The sequence below is a fragment of the Chaetura pelagica genome, unplaced genomic scaffold (assembly GCF_000747805.2).
Source record: "Chaetura pelagica isolate M959 unplaced genomic scaffold, ChaPel_1.0 scaffold189, whole genome shotgun sequence".
Taxonomy (NCBI): Eukaryota; Metazoa; Chordata; class Aves; order Apodiformes; family Apodidae; genus Chaetura; species Chaetura pelagica.
Window position 1 is genome coordinate 769,479 of NW_009970716.1, and position 15,904 is coordinate 785,382.

General features: G+C 40.1%; 1 protein-coding gene across 1 annotated transcript in view; it reads right to left on the bottom strand.

Moving 5' to 3' along the window:
• ATP10D (ATPase, class V, type 10D) overlaps nucleotides 1–15,904 on the bottom strand; it is a 36,605-nt gene that overhangs the window by 14,922 nt on the left and 5,779 nt on the right. The window contains 10 exon segments of the mRNA XM_010006142.1: nucleotides 522–628; nucleotides 1,820–2,435; nucleotides 4,116–4,304; nucleotides 4,972–5,207; nucleotides 10,707–10,959; nucleotides 11,107–11,234; nucleotides 12,019–12,150; nucleotides 12,859–12,965; nucleotides 13,981–14,066; nucleotides 15,795–15,896. Coding sequence (XP_010004444.1) covers nucleotides 522–628; nucleotides 1,820–2,435; nucleotides 4,116–4,304; nucleotides 4,972–5,207; nucleotides 10,707–10,959; nucleotides 11,107–11,234; nucleotides 12,019–12,150; nucleotides 12,859–12,965; nucleotides 13,981–14,066; nucleotides 15,795–15,896 — 1,956 coding nt within the window.

Here is a 15,904-nt window from a genome sequence, read left to right on the forward strand (position 1 = left end):
GGAAAGAGAACATACAGCATGCATCTACATTGTGCTTTCAAAGGCACCTTAGAACTGTCTTCACAGTTACTTCTGCTGCCCACGTACTGCATCTAGAAGCAGTGTCCCTGGCAATGCATCTCTTACGTGCCCCACCATGCCCATAGGTAATAGTACAATGCTCCTAGTTACATTACTTTGCCAGGCTTCACAAGCCAGGTTACAGGCCGGCACCCTGCAGGTTCCTGGAGCTGCCTGACAGATTTCCATGTAGATGGAAGGTAGGCAGGCCAGGGAGCACAGCATACCCTCCCTGCTTCTGCTCTTTAGCTGCAGGACTGACATCGCCACAGAATCATTGCACACCTGTGTACAGCTTGATGACTACAGCTACACAGCCTGTATTTTTACTATGCGTAAGGCAATGGAAGCATCTCTTTAGAAGCAGTGACCCCACCTCATTGCTGATTGCTCTATCAGTGATAGCATCAGGTTGGTCACAGACTGTAAACATTCTCAAAAAGATGTCTTAAAAAGAATACCCTTTTAGCAATACATAGAGTGCGCAACCCTCTTCTGGCATAGTCATCCAAATGCTTCTGAGTTCTCTCTTTAATCTTCTCCTGTTCCATTGCTGAATGACTACCTGCTATCGCACCAAAAGCAAAGAAAGCAAATTAAATATGCATTCCTAGACTAAAGGTAGCATAAAATTTTTAAAGTCTGGTTTTAAAATAACAAAACATTAACAGGTTTTATTTTAACTATTGATGTATCTTGATGTTTGCACAACATACTGTGGCTGCATCTGTAGGGAGCATGCAGTGCACCAGTCTGCACAAGCAGCAAGGGGGAACCCATCTGGTACCAATACATCTTTGGATGCCACTAGTATATAAAAATGTTTTTCTAAAATAAAATTATTTTGTAAAATCAACTGGGTCACATACACCCAAGCAGCTTTACTGTCACTGGTCTAGTGGGAGGGAGCTAAAAGGGCAGTTGAGGAAAAGCTTTTTAAAAAAATAACTGTTATGGGGTGGACTTTTCGGACGGACATTCAAGTCACCTAACTTTGGACATGTACAAGTCATGTTCCAAGTCTATCCTGAGAATCAAAGTATGAAGAGGCACCTCTAGACATGAAATTACCCCCCTAGTAAGATGACAGAATTTGGAGGTACTGTTTCTGCCCCACAGCCTACAGAGGCTCTTTGGCTAACCTTTAGCTACCTAACATTGGGTGAGTTAAAATCCGCCCTTGGAAATATTGTTCTTCCTCACCTAGATCAGGCAGCCATGGAACACACAAACCAAACTCCCTTTTTGCAGAAAGCAAGCCTTTAAAAATAACTCCTTTATATTTTTAATAACTTCTTTCCAAACAAATTTAAAAAAACCCTGAAAGACTTTATCAACATAAACATATTTAAATATTGATTTGTAACATACACAGATAACACTTCACTGCCTTCAATCAAAAATCAATGACTGCTCATAACAGTGTATGAATAAAGAAGCTAGTGCTTAAAGCGTCATGTACATCCCTCCTGCGGCAGATTCAAAAAACGTTTACCTACAAAAAACAGGGCCCAGCAGGGGGTGCCACACAACTTTACAGATATTTCTATTACACCTAGAAAGACAGAAATAGTCAGTAGGTCAAGGGAAAAAAAACCCTCAAAAACCACTCATAGGTGACATCTGCTATGGATACCTCTCTCCAGCTATTCAAGCAGATGACCTAGCTTTATAACTGGAAATACTTGAGTTGTCTCCAAACCATCTGTTCAATTACACTGAAGAACGACAAAGATGAGCAAAGAAGTTCTATAGATACCTTCAGATGCAGTTCTCAACAAATCCATCATAACTGAGTCTGCACCTTTTGTGTACACCACCACTTTGTTGGAGACTGGATGCCGAACCACCACTGACATCCTTTTCCGCACTGAATCAAAAGGCAGGATATGCAAGAGCTGAAATGTTAAAGATCCCAGACCTGCAAAGTCAACAGTTATTTGCTCGGGAGTCCTAGACTGTAAAATACATTTATAAGCCCTAGCAGCATGAACCAAGGCAGCTTCATCTGGACTCTCAGCTTCATAACATACTTTAGATAAGGGAGACAACTTGATAGATGACACAACACTGTTGTGTTCACAGCCAGCAGCTACATTCGCTCCATCTAGTTGTTGAGGCACTTGGGAATTTTCTGGGCTGTCAGTATTGTGGGGCTCAGCAGCCCCTTGAGCAGCTCCATCCAAAGCAGGTGAAGCCAGTTTCATTCTGAAAATAGACAGTTTGCTCACAAAACTACTGGGGCTTTCAGGTGATGACTCTTTTACACTTGGAAGTAGGGAAGAACTTAGTCTCCGGACTGACAGCCTCTGGAACATCTGCCTGATTTCCTCCAGTGATTTAACAGGCATCCTACCCAGCAAAGGCGGTCTCATCTGGAACAGAACAGTCAGAGAAAACATTTATGTTAAATTCTTCATATTTTATTACATTAAAGAAGATTGCCTTACAACCTATCCATGGTTCTTAATGAATTTAGTATTTTAAAAGTTACCATGAGTTTGACTGCTGGTATTAAAGATGGCCAGATCAATAAAACATATAACCACATGACTACACTAAACAGCTTTTGTAAGGGCTTCATTGTTCAAATGAAAGAACTGTAAAAATACTTTGGATCTGAAAACAATATGCATTCCAAGTTTCATTCATGACTCCACGTTAATATTCTCTTTAGAACTGTTTCAGTAATGAAAGTTAGCATGACGTTGTAACTTCTAAAAGTTGTGGCAAATAGATTTAAACACTTAAATTCTTGTTCTGAATTAGCAAGATACTTGTGAAGAATAAACCAACTTCATATCCCTCAGAGTAACTAGCTACAAGTGCTCTTTAAATACAGCACCTTATTAATACTTTTTTAATGTCTGAATTTAAAACAAAATACAGTTGTAGTCTCATTAATGTTACAAAATAATGGGCTTACTGTTACTCAGGACAGTTAGACGGCGAATAGCTTACAAATAAGGAACAAGGCATGCAAAGCTGACATTTATTTCTCATTACTGGTGAAGAGTTAAGAATGAGTTATGACCAGGAAACATGTTCTCATTTGCCACTGAAAAGCATAAATTAAGGACAGACCTTGGCTTCAGTTCCTCCACAATTGCATGCATTTTAATATGTCTCCATTCAGGTTCACTGCCTTTATGGACACCAAAATCTAGCCCGGCATGTTATAAACATTTTTTGTTTTTCAAAAGACAAAGGTAACAAATGAAAATCACCATGGGATGTGGGGTGAGGAAATCAAAGCTGAACCTGGAAATTACCCTGCAACATAGTCAAAATTGGTAAAAGATGGGGTTATGAAAATCCCACCCTGAAGAAATCCAACAAAACTATTTGAAAAAGATACTATCTTTAAATAAATGTTAGATTGATGTTAATTTGTGTGCTCTGAAAAAAACAGGCGATCTCAGGAAAACTTAAGCACACTCCAGACCATTAAATGGGGACAGTGTGGCAAATGCACTGTACATTCAAATGAGAACACTTTATGTCACACTGAAAAGCATTTTTTCTTTGGATTATTACACATGAATCTTGACTTTCCGTACTTTTGCTGAAACCTGATCTGAATTACCAGGGAATAGGTAAGAGCATTATCAGACCAAATATTCTAGGAGTCTTCTGAGATTATTCTTATCTTTCAGCCAAAAATAACCTAACTGTAAAGGTAACCTGAGTGTTTGGGTACTCTTAAAAGAAGCTATGCATATAACTGGAAAAAGCAAACTAGAAATTGAAATAAATCACGGTTGCAATTTCATCTCAAAATTTATCTTGTAAGTTATGAAAAGTCTATACACCAAAGCAAAAATATTGAAGCCAAGTTCTTCTGCATTGGAAAATCATTACCAGTATTATATTACACGTTAACTCAGGGCACTCAGTGGGTTTACAGTAATTCTCCCAATCGAGGAGGAAAGGATAATTTTAAAAATGCCAATTAACTGTTTTTTTTTCCTTTTGTAATCAAATCAGAGGGAGCTCTTATTTCTGAATTTGATCAAATATTAAAAAAAAAAAAAAAAAAAAAAAGGCTTTGTTACCTTCTGACGTGGCTGATTGGGGACTGAAACTACAACAGTATTACAGATTGCCAGAGCAAGAAAGAAGTCAGTAGTGTACATTGTCTCCAAAGACAACTTGCTGATGGCTTCTTCTGGTTGTTGATAAGAATGAGAAGAAATGTGACAGAACTTCTCCAGCAGTTGTGCGTCTGGTACGACATCCGTTTCCTATTGGTGAAATGAACAAAACTGTCCATCAGGATATATAATATATAATCAGGTTAAATCAGTTCCAGATGAAAATAATGTAGAAGCTCATACAATTTCCTTCTTGTCAGATCCCCACTTGGTTATGCCAGGAAATGGAGAAATACTCTGGTGCCACCACTGTCTTGTGCTAGCCCATTGAAAACGACAAAGTTCATGCCAAGACAGTTAAACAGTAGAGCCCTAGCTCATAAACACTTCAACAGAGATTAAATACGATGAATGCTATTTAAACACCTTTAACTACAGAAGCAGAATCTTTACTTCTCATAACGTCCAATAAATACTGGTCAACTAGATATTTCCTATTAAAAACAAACCAAAAAGCTAGAAACCTCTCAAAAGAAATCAATGCATTGTTCATTAAGATGAAGCTGGTCATTTTAGCTGGAGCGGTCACGGACCCACAGCAGCAAGAACCAAAGCACACACCTTCGAGATCTGATCAACATTTGTAACGTAAGCTGCAAACACGAAGCAGGCAAACAATCATGAGAGGCTCTGGTTTTGATGGAACATAGAAAGTATTTCTTAAATGACAAGCATTCTGATCAAATGAGGGTGAAAAGAATACTCCTTCATTAATTACTTTAGAAATTTGGTATCAAAACAAAGAGCTTTTACTTACAATAGGGCTGCTGAAAGCAACATGTCCTGAGTGGGGAACATCACTGGCTCCATCTTCTCTTCCTAATGCAGGGCAACTACCAGACAACTGATTCAAAGACATTCTTTTCAAAGGTTCATTCCCTGCTCTGCAGTTGTGCTCCTGCCATTTTGACATTTGGGTCAAAGAGCCACACTGATGATCAGCTGAATCCTCGTCCTCTGAATCCATCTCTTGATAGGATTCCAACCTTTTTGCTACAGAAAGGTAAACAAAATTATTGTTCTGTGAGCAAAAATAAACTTGCATAAAACACTGCCTGAAGGTCCAGTAAACAAAAATTTAAAGTAAGGAATTTAGTATATAGTTAAGAACAATCTACTGTTTATGAAAAATAAAACCCGTAACAAGTCATTGCACTGGCTTACTGTTTGGGACACTGCACTTCAAAAGCAATACTCCACTGCAGTGAAACCAGAAGAAGGGGAAAGAATGATCAGGGTTCTAGACAACATGAGCTTCAAGGAAACAGCAAAGTAAGTTGGAGTTACACAGCCTCCAGAATATCACACTGATATGAGACAAATACTAGTCTTCAAGTACATGAAAGGTGATTACATAGAGAAAGGAAATAGCCTGTTTTATACGCACACTGAAGTTACTGGAAGACCTCTCCTATATTGTGACAAGACAAACTCAATCTAGGCATCAGCAAAACTTGGTCAGAAAAGATGTGACATACTAGAACAGAATGCTTGAGAAAGTAGTGAATGGGACTTCACTGGTGGTCTTGAAGAAACAAACAAACAAAAAATAATAAAGAATTACAGCAACAACTCTGCCTCAGGACAGCAAAATTACTTCCAGATATAAAATTACTAGATTACTTCCCAATGTATTTTCTAGCCTATTTATCTTATGTATGACAATGGTTTGACAAGAACAGCTTCTAGCAGGATCTCATTGAAACTGTATTTATCATTTCTGTACTGGACACCAACCACCTCACACGCACATACACATTTTCTGAGTATTGAACTGAGAATCAGCTTTCAATAATAAAACTTTGTATGGACGTGTCTAACTCCTTTGCACCAAAGATACAAATGCAGTCCTGTGCCCCACAAATCCAGGCAGGAAGATGAATGATGTAAAGGACCTCTATAGCAAAGGAAAACATGCCTTTGCTATTATGTGCCTGTTGAGAACATACCCAAGTGTTTGCACTGGACTTCTGGGACAGTGTTTGATCACATGCAAGAGGCTGAAATATCAACCCAAACAGGACTGGATCACTGCACACTATACAGCTTTCAAGCTTTTACCTATCACTGTGAAAATACCATGCAATGAGAATGCACTAGCAGTTCAATGTTGTCATCTACAGACAGCATGGAAAACCTGTTCTGAGAGCTGTGCATTGCCTATTTATTTCATTAAAGTGTGAATACAAACAATGGCATCCTAGGAAAAAAAATAAAATTAACATACAGTTATCTCTTGCAACACCACTAATTCTCCTTTTTTAATTTTTTTTTTTTATATTTAAAGTAGCAGTTACTGTACAGAAAAGAAGTGAAAAGTGGTATATTATTCTGTTTTATGTGAGTGGGAATCCTATCCACAGTTCAGAGTCCCCAGTTCTGGTGCTCAAAATGAGATAGAAAAAGGTTTATTATGTCACGTATGAGTTCTTTTTCTCCTAGACGAAGTGCAGGAGCTTACCCAAGTTCAGGAAACGAGCTACCAGATTTTCTAGTCTGTTAGGTTCTCCTTATTTTCTGTCATCTTCTCTTTCTGGAACATAAATGAAAGCCTCTTGTCCCTCATCCTGCCATTCTGATGAGCCCAAGGAAAGTAGAGAAACCAGAGCTTACACATTCCTTGGCAGGACATCTCCCTGATGTCAACGTTGATTTTAAAAAACGATAAGTGAGAACCCAACTGTTGGTTCTCCACAACTACTAAACATAACATTCCATGTGTGCTATTGGCAACTTTTACCAGAAAGCAGCAACAGTGACTTAATGCATGTTGTAGAGGCAGGTTTGGACAGCAGTTGGCCATTGCCAATGGTGTTGTTCAACATCTTCATCAACAACCTGGATGAGGGTATAGAATGTACCCTCAGCAGGTTTGCTGATGACACAAAACTGGGAGGAGTGGCTGACACACCGGAGGGCTGTGCTGCCATTCAGAGAGACTTAAGACAGGCTGGAGAGTTGGGCGGGGAGAAACATGATGAAATTCAACAAGGGGAAGTGTGGAGTTTTGCATTTGGGGAAGAACAACACCATGTCCCAGTACAGGTTGGGGGCTGAACTGCTGGAGAGTAGTGTAGGTGAAAGAGACCTGGGGGTCCTGGTAGACAGGAGGATGACCATGAGCCAGCAATGTGCCCTTGTGGCCAAGAAGGCCAATGGCATCCTGGGGTGCATTAGAAAGGGTATGATTAGTAGGTCAAGAGAGGTTCTCCTCCCCCTCTATTCTGCATTGGTGAGGCCACATCTGGAGTATTGTGTCCAGTTCTGGGCCCCTCAGTTCAAAAAGGACAGGGAACTGCTCGAAAGAGTCCAGCGCAGAGCTACGAAGATGATGAAGGGAGTGGAACATCTCCCTTATGAGGAAAGGCTGAGGGAGCTGGGTCTCTTTAGCTTGGAGAAAAGGAGACTGAGGGGTGACCTCATCAATGTTTACAAATATGTAAGGGGTGAGTGTCAGGGGGATGGAGTTAGGCTTTTCTCAGTGATGACCAGTGATAGGACAAGGGGTAATGGGTGTAAATTGGAGCATAGGAGGTTCAAGGTGAATATCCGAAAAAATTTTTTTACTGTGAGAGTGACAGAGCACTGGAACAGACTGCCCAGGGAGGTTGTGGAGTCTCCCTCACTGTATGCTTCCAGGTTGTTAAGAAGCCTGAGTTCTTTGTCTTGAGTAACATATGTGGGACCTCTTACACCACCTCACTGCTCTGTTGACCTGGTCCAAGAGGCACATCTTACTTTGGACAGAACACTGCATGGGAGCACCTGCATGGAGGATTACACTGAATCACAGTCATTGGTGTGCTTCCCTCATGTGTATCCCTTCACCCTGACAAAACAATAGAGAAATACATGTACAGACTTTGTGGCTTGTGTGCAAAAGACTGTACTCACTTGCACTGCAAATCTTACTATATATTTAGCATAAGCCCTGAAAATAGCAGCTTCATGCAACTGAACAAATGTAAAACAGGACTAAAACACAGGATTAAACTCCAACATTTTTCAAACTGATTTTCAGGGCTTCCACAATTTCTAGAGTTGTTAGGAAGAAGAACATGCTTAATCTCCACATAAAAGACAGGGCACAGCAGGAAATAATTATGAACATAATAAACACACTAATATTTTTGGAAGGGAACTCTTAAGTGAGCTACTAGCAGAAGGACATGGTAGACATCCTTTCCCTGGCACAATGAGACCCAGATCAGCCACAGCTACACCATTCACACTACTCTTTGGTTTATCTCTTCTGAATTGCTTTTCCTTCATTTCGGAAATGCTCTGAAAATATTTTCTGCTTTTTATTTAAGTTGTTCATTCACCAAATTCAAAACTTAAAAATATTTCTTCTCACTTCAGTTTTCATGCTTCCCAGTATAATTATGCAAAGCTAAAGAAGCACCTGGACACCTGTATCACTAAATTTTCAAAATATGTGCAAAATTACTGTAGAAAGGGCTTGCAACCATCTGCTCCTATCTCAAAACAAAAGGGCTGAACTGATTCATTGCTGTGGCCAGCAGGGTGTGCCTTTCACTCGCAGTTGAAAGCAGTTCTATCCAGCAGCAAAACCACAAAGCTGGGTTTAATTCACAGCTATGCTTCATAGAATCACGGAACTATTCAGATTGGAAAAGACTGTTGGGATCACCGAGTCCAAGGGTCCTACTCTACAAAGTTCTCCCCTAAATCATATCCACCAACACCAACTCCTAAACACATCCAGGGATGGTGACTCAACCACCTCCCTGGGCAGCCTATTCCAGTGTCTAACCACTCTTTCTGTGAAAAAAATGTTTCCTAATGTCCAGTCTAAACCTCCCCTGTTGCTGCTTGAAGCCATTCCCTCTTGTTCTGTTGCTAATTACCTGTGAAAAGAGACCAGCACCAACCTCTCTACAGTGACCTTTCAGGTAGTTGTAGAGACTGATGAGGTCTCCTCTCAGTCTCCTCTTCCTCAAACTAAACATTCCCAGCTCCTTCAAGCATTCTTCATAAGATTTATTCTCTAGGCCCTTCACCAGCTTCATTGCCCTCCTCTGCACTTACTCCAGCACCTCGATATCTCTCTTGAACTGAGGTGCCCAAAACCGGACACAACACTCCAGGTGTGGCCTCACCAGTGCTGAGGACAGGGGGACAATCACCTCTCTACTTCTGCTGGTCACACTATTTCTAATAGAAGCCAGGATGTCATTGGCTTTCTTGGCCACGTGGGCACACTGCTGGCTCATGTTGAGCCGCTTGTCAATTAAAACCCCCAGGTCCTTTCCTACCAGACACTTTCCAGCCACTTTTCCCCATGCCTGTAGCGTTGCCTGGGGTTGTTGTGGCCCAAGTGCAGGACCCGGCACTTGGCCTTCTCACCTTTGATCTTGCACAGAATCACAGAATTATTGAAGCTGGAAAAGACCTCTGAGATCATCAAGTCCAACCTATGACCTAACACCACATGGGCTAGACCATGGCACTAAGTGCCACAACCAGTCTTTCTTTAAACATCTCCAGGGATGGTGACTCCACCACTTCCCTGGGCAGTCCATTCCAATGTCCGATCACCCTTTCCATGAGGAACTGCTTTCTAATATCCAACCTAAATCTCCCCTGGTGCAGCTTCAGGCCATGCCCTCTCATCCTGTCACTAGTTGCCTGGGATAAGAGCCCAGCTCCGACCTGAATACAACTTCCCTTCAGGTAGTTGAAGAGAATGATAAGGACCCTCTTGAATCTCCTCCAGGCTAAAGAACCCCAGCTCCCTCAACCTCTCCTCATAAGACTTTCCAGTCTTGTTGCTCTTTTCTGGTCTTGCACCAGCACCTCAATAACTTTCTTGTAGTGAGGGTCCCAAAACTGCACACAGTACTGGTGGTGAGGCCTCACCAGTGCTGAGTACAGGGGGAGAATCACAGTCCTACTCCCGCTGGCCACAGTATTCCTGATACAAGGCAGGATGCTTGTGTCCCATATAAACCCATTACATGCCCTCAAGGGCAGCAGTATGTCAAATCAGAGCCTTAAGACACTACATAAAGGTGGTACCCTGCTATGGCAGCCAAGAGGATGTTTCAACCCTATAATGCTAGGTAAGCATTTGCACTATAGTTGAAAAAAACAAAACAGATAAAAGACTAGATGAGCAATTTTCCAGTGTTCTGAATACTGCAAGGAGAGAAGCAAAACACAGTAGGTTTTACTTCTTCCAGAGCAAGTAAAGAATGTTTTGTTTGTGGTATCAAATATGTTGGAATTTAACTAAATGCAAAGCAGTACCTTACATACAGCCTCCAAGACTCTTTACACACTATATATGAAGGGATCAAAATAATGTGGAAAGATGCATGGCTATTAGTAGGATTAGTCTGAATTCACACCTTCTGTGAGTGTGTAATGCCACACAAACCTCATGAAGTTAATCAGATCCCTATCAAAACATTAACTTCTCTGAGAAGAGAAAAATTACCCATTGTACACACAGGTTTGGTGCCTTACCATTTTCCTCATGGCAATACTCCCGTCCTGCAATGCTGCACCTCCGAAAAACCATCTTATTTTCAGTGAGGGTTCCAGTCTTGTCAGAGAAGATATACTGAATCTGGCCAAGGTCTTCAGCAATATTCAGTGCTCGACACTGAATGGTTGAGTCTGTTTTCTCATGGTAAAAATCAATGTCATTCTGTATTAAATAAATTTGTCCCAGTTTGACAATTTCAATCGAAACGTAGAGAGAAATCGGGATCAAGACCTACCAAAATAAAACATGGGCATTAAATACAACCAAACTCTTTGGCTTGTTAGAAACACGAAGTAGCTCTACTGAAGCCAAAGAGTTACTTCAAGGATATAAATGAAATCTCATATATGACCCATGTTCAAAGCAGGCCAAAGTTACCTGTAATAAAATGATCATCGTCCAGAACATATTGAACCCAGCTAATGTTGGAGGAATTGATTTCCCATCTGGCTCAGGAATGTTAAAAAATGGTATTTCTGAATACCTACTTAACCAAAGTCCATGGCCTTGAAAACAAGAACAAGGTAAAGTGAGTCAGTTGTATGTAAAGTGTATCAAAGTTCAGGTCCTTGTAGTTAGCTGGTATACTCTGCAGTTCTTTTCAAACTACCATTTTCTCTCGAGTTATCCCTCAATAGAAACCCCATTAAAATTAAGTATCAGTGCATACCTCACATGCATTTCTAGCAACAGCACATCTACATAGCGCATCTGAGAGAATTAAAGAACTAACTACACTTGTATTATCCTTGCTTGTCCAGGTTTCAGTTTACCTGTGAACACCATGTCAACATCATTAAGTGTAGCCTGAAGAAGTTTTTTTTTAAAACACGCCTTAAACATATTTTTTATTTGTCATAAAAGTTGGTCGGTTTAGATTCATGCAAGCTCACTATTTAATCAATCCCTAAAATAGAAAGTATTTGCAACTCTGGTCACACTAGGCCTCTCCTCACAATGCTGTGTATGCACCTTATGTTACCTGAAAAATCCTTAGAAAAAGCAGAAGTTTTGCAGAGCAATTAGCGAGAGAAAAGAGGAATTAATTGTAGAAACAGGTTCCAAACCGAAGAACTTGCACCAAGAACATACTTCTTGACCACACTCCAGATTAAACATGACAATATGAAATAAAATCTGGCAGCATCCTCAACTGCTAGGGAATTACATATGGATAAAGGCTGTTTTTGAGCTAGGCTCAAAAGTGAATCCAACTAAAAATAAAACAGTAAATTGTAGCACTGTAGGTTGAGAGAGGAAAATATTGTGAGTCTGCTGGTTCTCACTTACCTATAGCACCTGTTAAACACATCAAAATTAGAAGCAGAACACACCAAAGAATATCAGTGTTCACTTTTCTTTCCAATTTACTGCGTTTGTAATGAGGGCCACTGTTGTTCAGCATTGCTTTGGTTTCATGACCTGTAACCACAACACAGGTTGAAATTCTCTAACAACAGGTATCAGAACCAGAAGTGCTTTATACTTCTAAAGATTTGTGAAATGGAACATTCTGTTAACTACTATTTGAAGGGAGATTTTAAATATGAGCAAATTAACTACCCCTACAATATATGAATTCTGTCCTAAAAAAAAGTCTGTCATGTACATATGAACTTTTATACTGTCAACAATATTCCTTCTTATAGAAACAATCTTATTCTTGACTTATTCTATATTATTTCTGATATTTTCTACAAAATCCTGCACCTGTGTTACAACTACCTGGCTGGATACATCACACTGATCAATTTAAAAACCTCTGCCCTCTGATACAGAACACTGAAGAACAGCACTAGCTTCAGTTTTAGACTGGAAAAAAATACCAAGCAAGCCATGTATCTCCATGGCAATTTCAAACCCTGGCTTTACCGTTACAATTAACAGTTGAGGACAAGGACCTGTTCACAAGGAACAGAGCTGGCTCCCACAAATACCCATTCTTTTAATTGTTAAAATAGAAACAAACCTTATTCAGATATGCATTCCTAACAGTTTTAGCTAAAGCTGTCTCCTGCTGGATTCAAGCTTTTATTCTCCTAATCTCCCTTTTTATGATACTGTTTCTATGGGCTCGTAACTCCATCTTGTTTGCAAAGCAATCTGTGAAAGCCAGGGTGGTTCACTAACCTGCATATACCACTATGCCTACAACAGCTTCTGTGTTTCTTACTGTGCATCCTCGGAGCAGTAAGTTTTCCTTGCTGAGGCCCACTCGATCCTTGTTTGAATGTTCACTGAAAAAAACCAAGACATTACTTCAGCTGTAATTCCTGAAATTATTAGTCAGGCTTTTCAAAAACATGAGGGAGCAGATTTCCCAAAGAAGCTACTAGTCACTGACTGCCATTGACATTACTGATCAGACTTTTCAAACAAATGGGGTACCGTGCATGCAGATCACCTTTGAAAAACCAGGCATGTAGGCACTGTATTAAAACCTTCTTCAGTTTACAAGCCTAGCATTTGCTAGCTGGCATAGGAGAAGTAGGCCACCCTGTAGAAGAGAGCTCAAGACAAACACTAGAAGTCTGAAAGCCTACGACTTCTACTTGGATTGCCAACATCAGAAAAAAATTCAAACAAAATATAAAATCCCATTTTAAATATACTGTGAGCACTCCTGTGGCACACTTTCAGTAGAGACAGGCCCACAGCCTGTCAGTGTTTCCTCAGAGTAAGAATTGTATATATTTGTTTTTCTTTTCAAATTTCTAATGTATCAGTGCCCACAGGGAAGAACACAGACATTGTAACTCCCAAAAACTGACAGTCACCCCATGAAACAGCATTTTGCTTTCCTACTGTCTATAGAAAATCATAAACCCGTAAGAAGAAAAAATATAGATAAACAGGTCAAAAGGAGTTTGATCAAGTCACTGATGGTTACACAAATGAAATCAGAGTAGAAGAGAAAGCCAGTCCTTCCCACTTAAAATTCTGAGCAATGCAGCTTGTTCAATCAGGCCATGGTCCAGAACAAGTAATGTACATATCACATGCTATTAAGGTATTTCAAATACAGAATACAAATTGCAACACAGCCTGATCTAAGATTAAAAATATGAAATGGAAAATCAAAAGTACTAGTGGGCTTTCTCAGCTCACAACCAAGCCCTTCTGAGAACTCCATCTGTTGGGCTGCACTCAGAAATTCAGTGGTGCAAATTGACTTGTATGCATATTGTCACAGCAAACATTACAAGATCTCTGAAAATGACAGTAGTTTCAAGAGCCACCAAGCCTACTTACACAAAGCCTTGGAAGCGACTGAGGTCATTATTAGGACTTTCACACTCTATTCTGCTAGAAAACTTTTCTGGATCAATTTCAGAGACCTAAAGTAACAGAAAAAAACTCCCACAGAACACAGACAAATGTAATGGAACTTAAAAACATCATATATTCATAGGTTCATATATTACTATCTATCTAACAATTAGCTTTGAAACTGTAAGTTGCTGGTGGTGCTGATGATCTGCTACCCAGCATAAATCAGACTTAGACACCATGAATGGAGTTCCTAGTGACTAGCAAACCCTGGCAAGTATCAGTTGAATTGCTGGTATTTTGAGAACACTGGAGAGGAGGAAATGAATGGCAGAATGGGGAAGAAAAAAAATTACAATAATAACATCTGAAAGCAGAGTTGCCATATTTGTTTTTTTCATAAGGGAAAAAAAGAAGAGGCACTGTCTTCTCTGCAAGCAGAGCTTCTTCCCAACAGATATTGTTTCCAATACTATGACCAGGATGCTACCTGTGCTAATGGAAAGAAAATAGGTGGAACTTTTTAATGATATTTGAGCTTTACCAGTACCAAAGAAAGGGCTGTTTTTAAAGACTAGAAGTACATAGAATCACAGAATCACCATGGTTGGAAAGGACCTCTGAGATCACTTGAGTCCAACCATCAACACAAAAAACCCCAAACAAACAAATAAACAAAAGCAAACCCAAAAAACCCAACAAACAACACACCCCATCAAAAAACACCCAGAAACCCCCCCACAACCTCAGCCACCAGAGCATGCCCTGAGTTGCCACACCTACAGGTTTCTTGAATACCTCCAAGGATGGTGACCCCACCACCTCCCTGGGTAGCCCGTTCCAGTGCCTGACCACTCTTTCGGTATAAAAATTCTTCCTAATGTCCAATCTGAACCTTCCTTTCTGCAGCTTCATGCCATTTCCTCTAGTCCTGTCATTATTTACTGGGGAGAAGAGACGAACACCCATCTCACTACAACCTCCTCTCAGGTAGTTGTAGAGGGCAATGAGGTCTCCCCTCAGCCTCCTTTTCTTCAGACTAAACAACCCCAGCTCCTTCAGCTGTGCCTCACATGATTTGTCTTTCATGATGTTTCTACTAGGTATAATTCTAAATTCTAAGTTTATTTGTCTGGTATTAAAACAATGGCAGTCATCTCTTCAGTATCTGAAAAGGCCTTCCTGAATTACTTATAAAGCCTTAACCATGTGGCTTCCATGGTTGAAAAGTATAGATCCACTGGTTTGCCATCACTACAAGGCATGTACAAACCCTCTGAGACCTACTGATGCTCAACTTGAAAGGGAGAAATGGTTCAGTTCATGTTGTTCACAGTAGGCTTGTAGCAGAAAAATTCTGAGAGTTTCAAAGCTTTTATAAATCCTTGGAGGACTAGAATTGGAGCTAAAAATACATTTACAATATGAAAAAAAGGTGAAAGAGAGAATATCTGCTCCTCTCCAGGTCTTTATATGGCACAGAATTAATTCCCTTCTAAAACTTCCAATTTCTCACTTATGACATGATATACACCCTAAATGACTTCTGGACATTTACCTGAACAGTTATTTTTACTGGCTTGCACTACCTGAAGTAAGTCTCTTTCTCTGGGCTAAGGGAAAATGCAAAGATTTGCTCCAAAGTAACTTGTGCAACAAATTAGAATTACACTACACAGTTATTTTATATTCAGATGGGGATTGCTGAGCTATCAAGTATTAGGCTGGATTGAGTTTTTTAGTTGTGTATCTGTCATGTCAACTTTCTTACACTACTAAAAATGCAGAATTATCACCTGCTCTGAATATCCTCTCACCACCTGCCTCTGCTTTAGATTAGTTTCTCCATCAAGGCCTGCTGTTTCAATGTAACAGATCCCATCCAGGTCACTAGAATACAACAGCA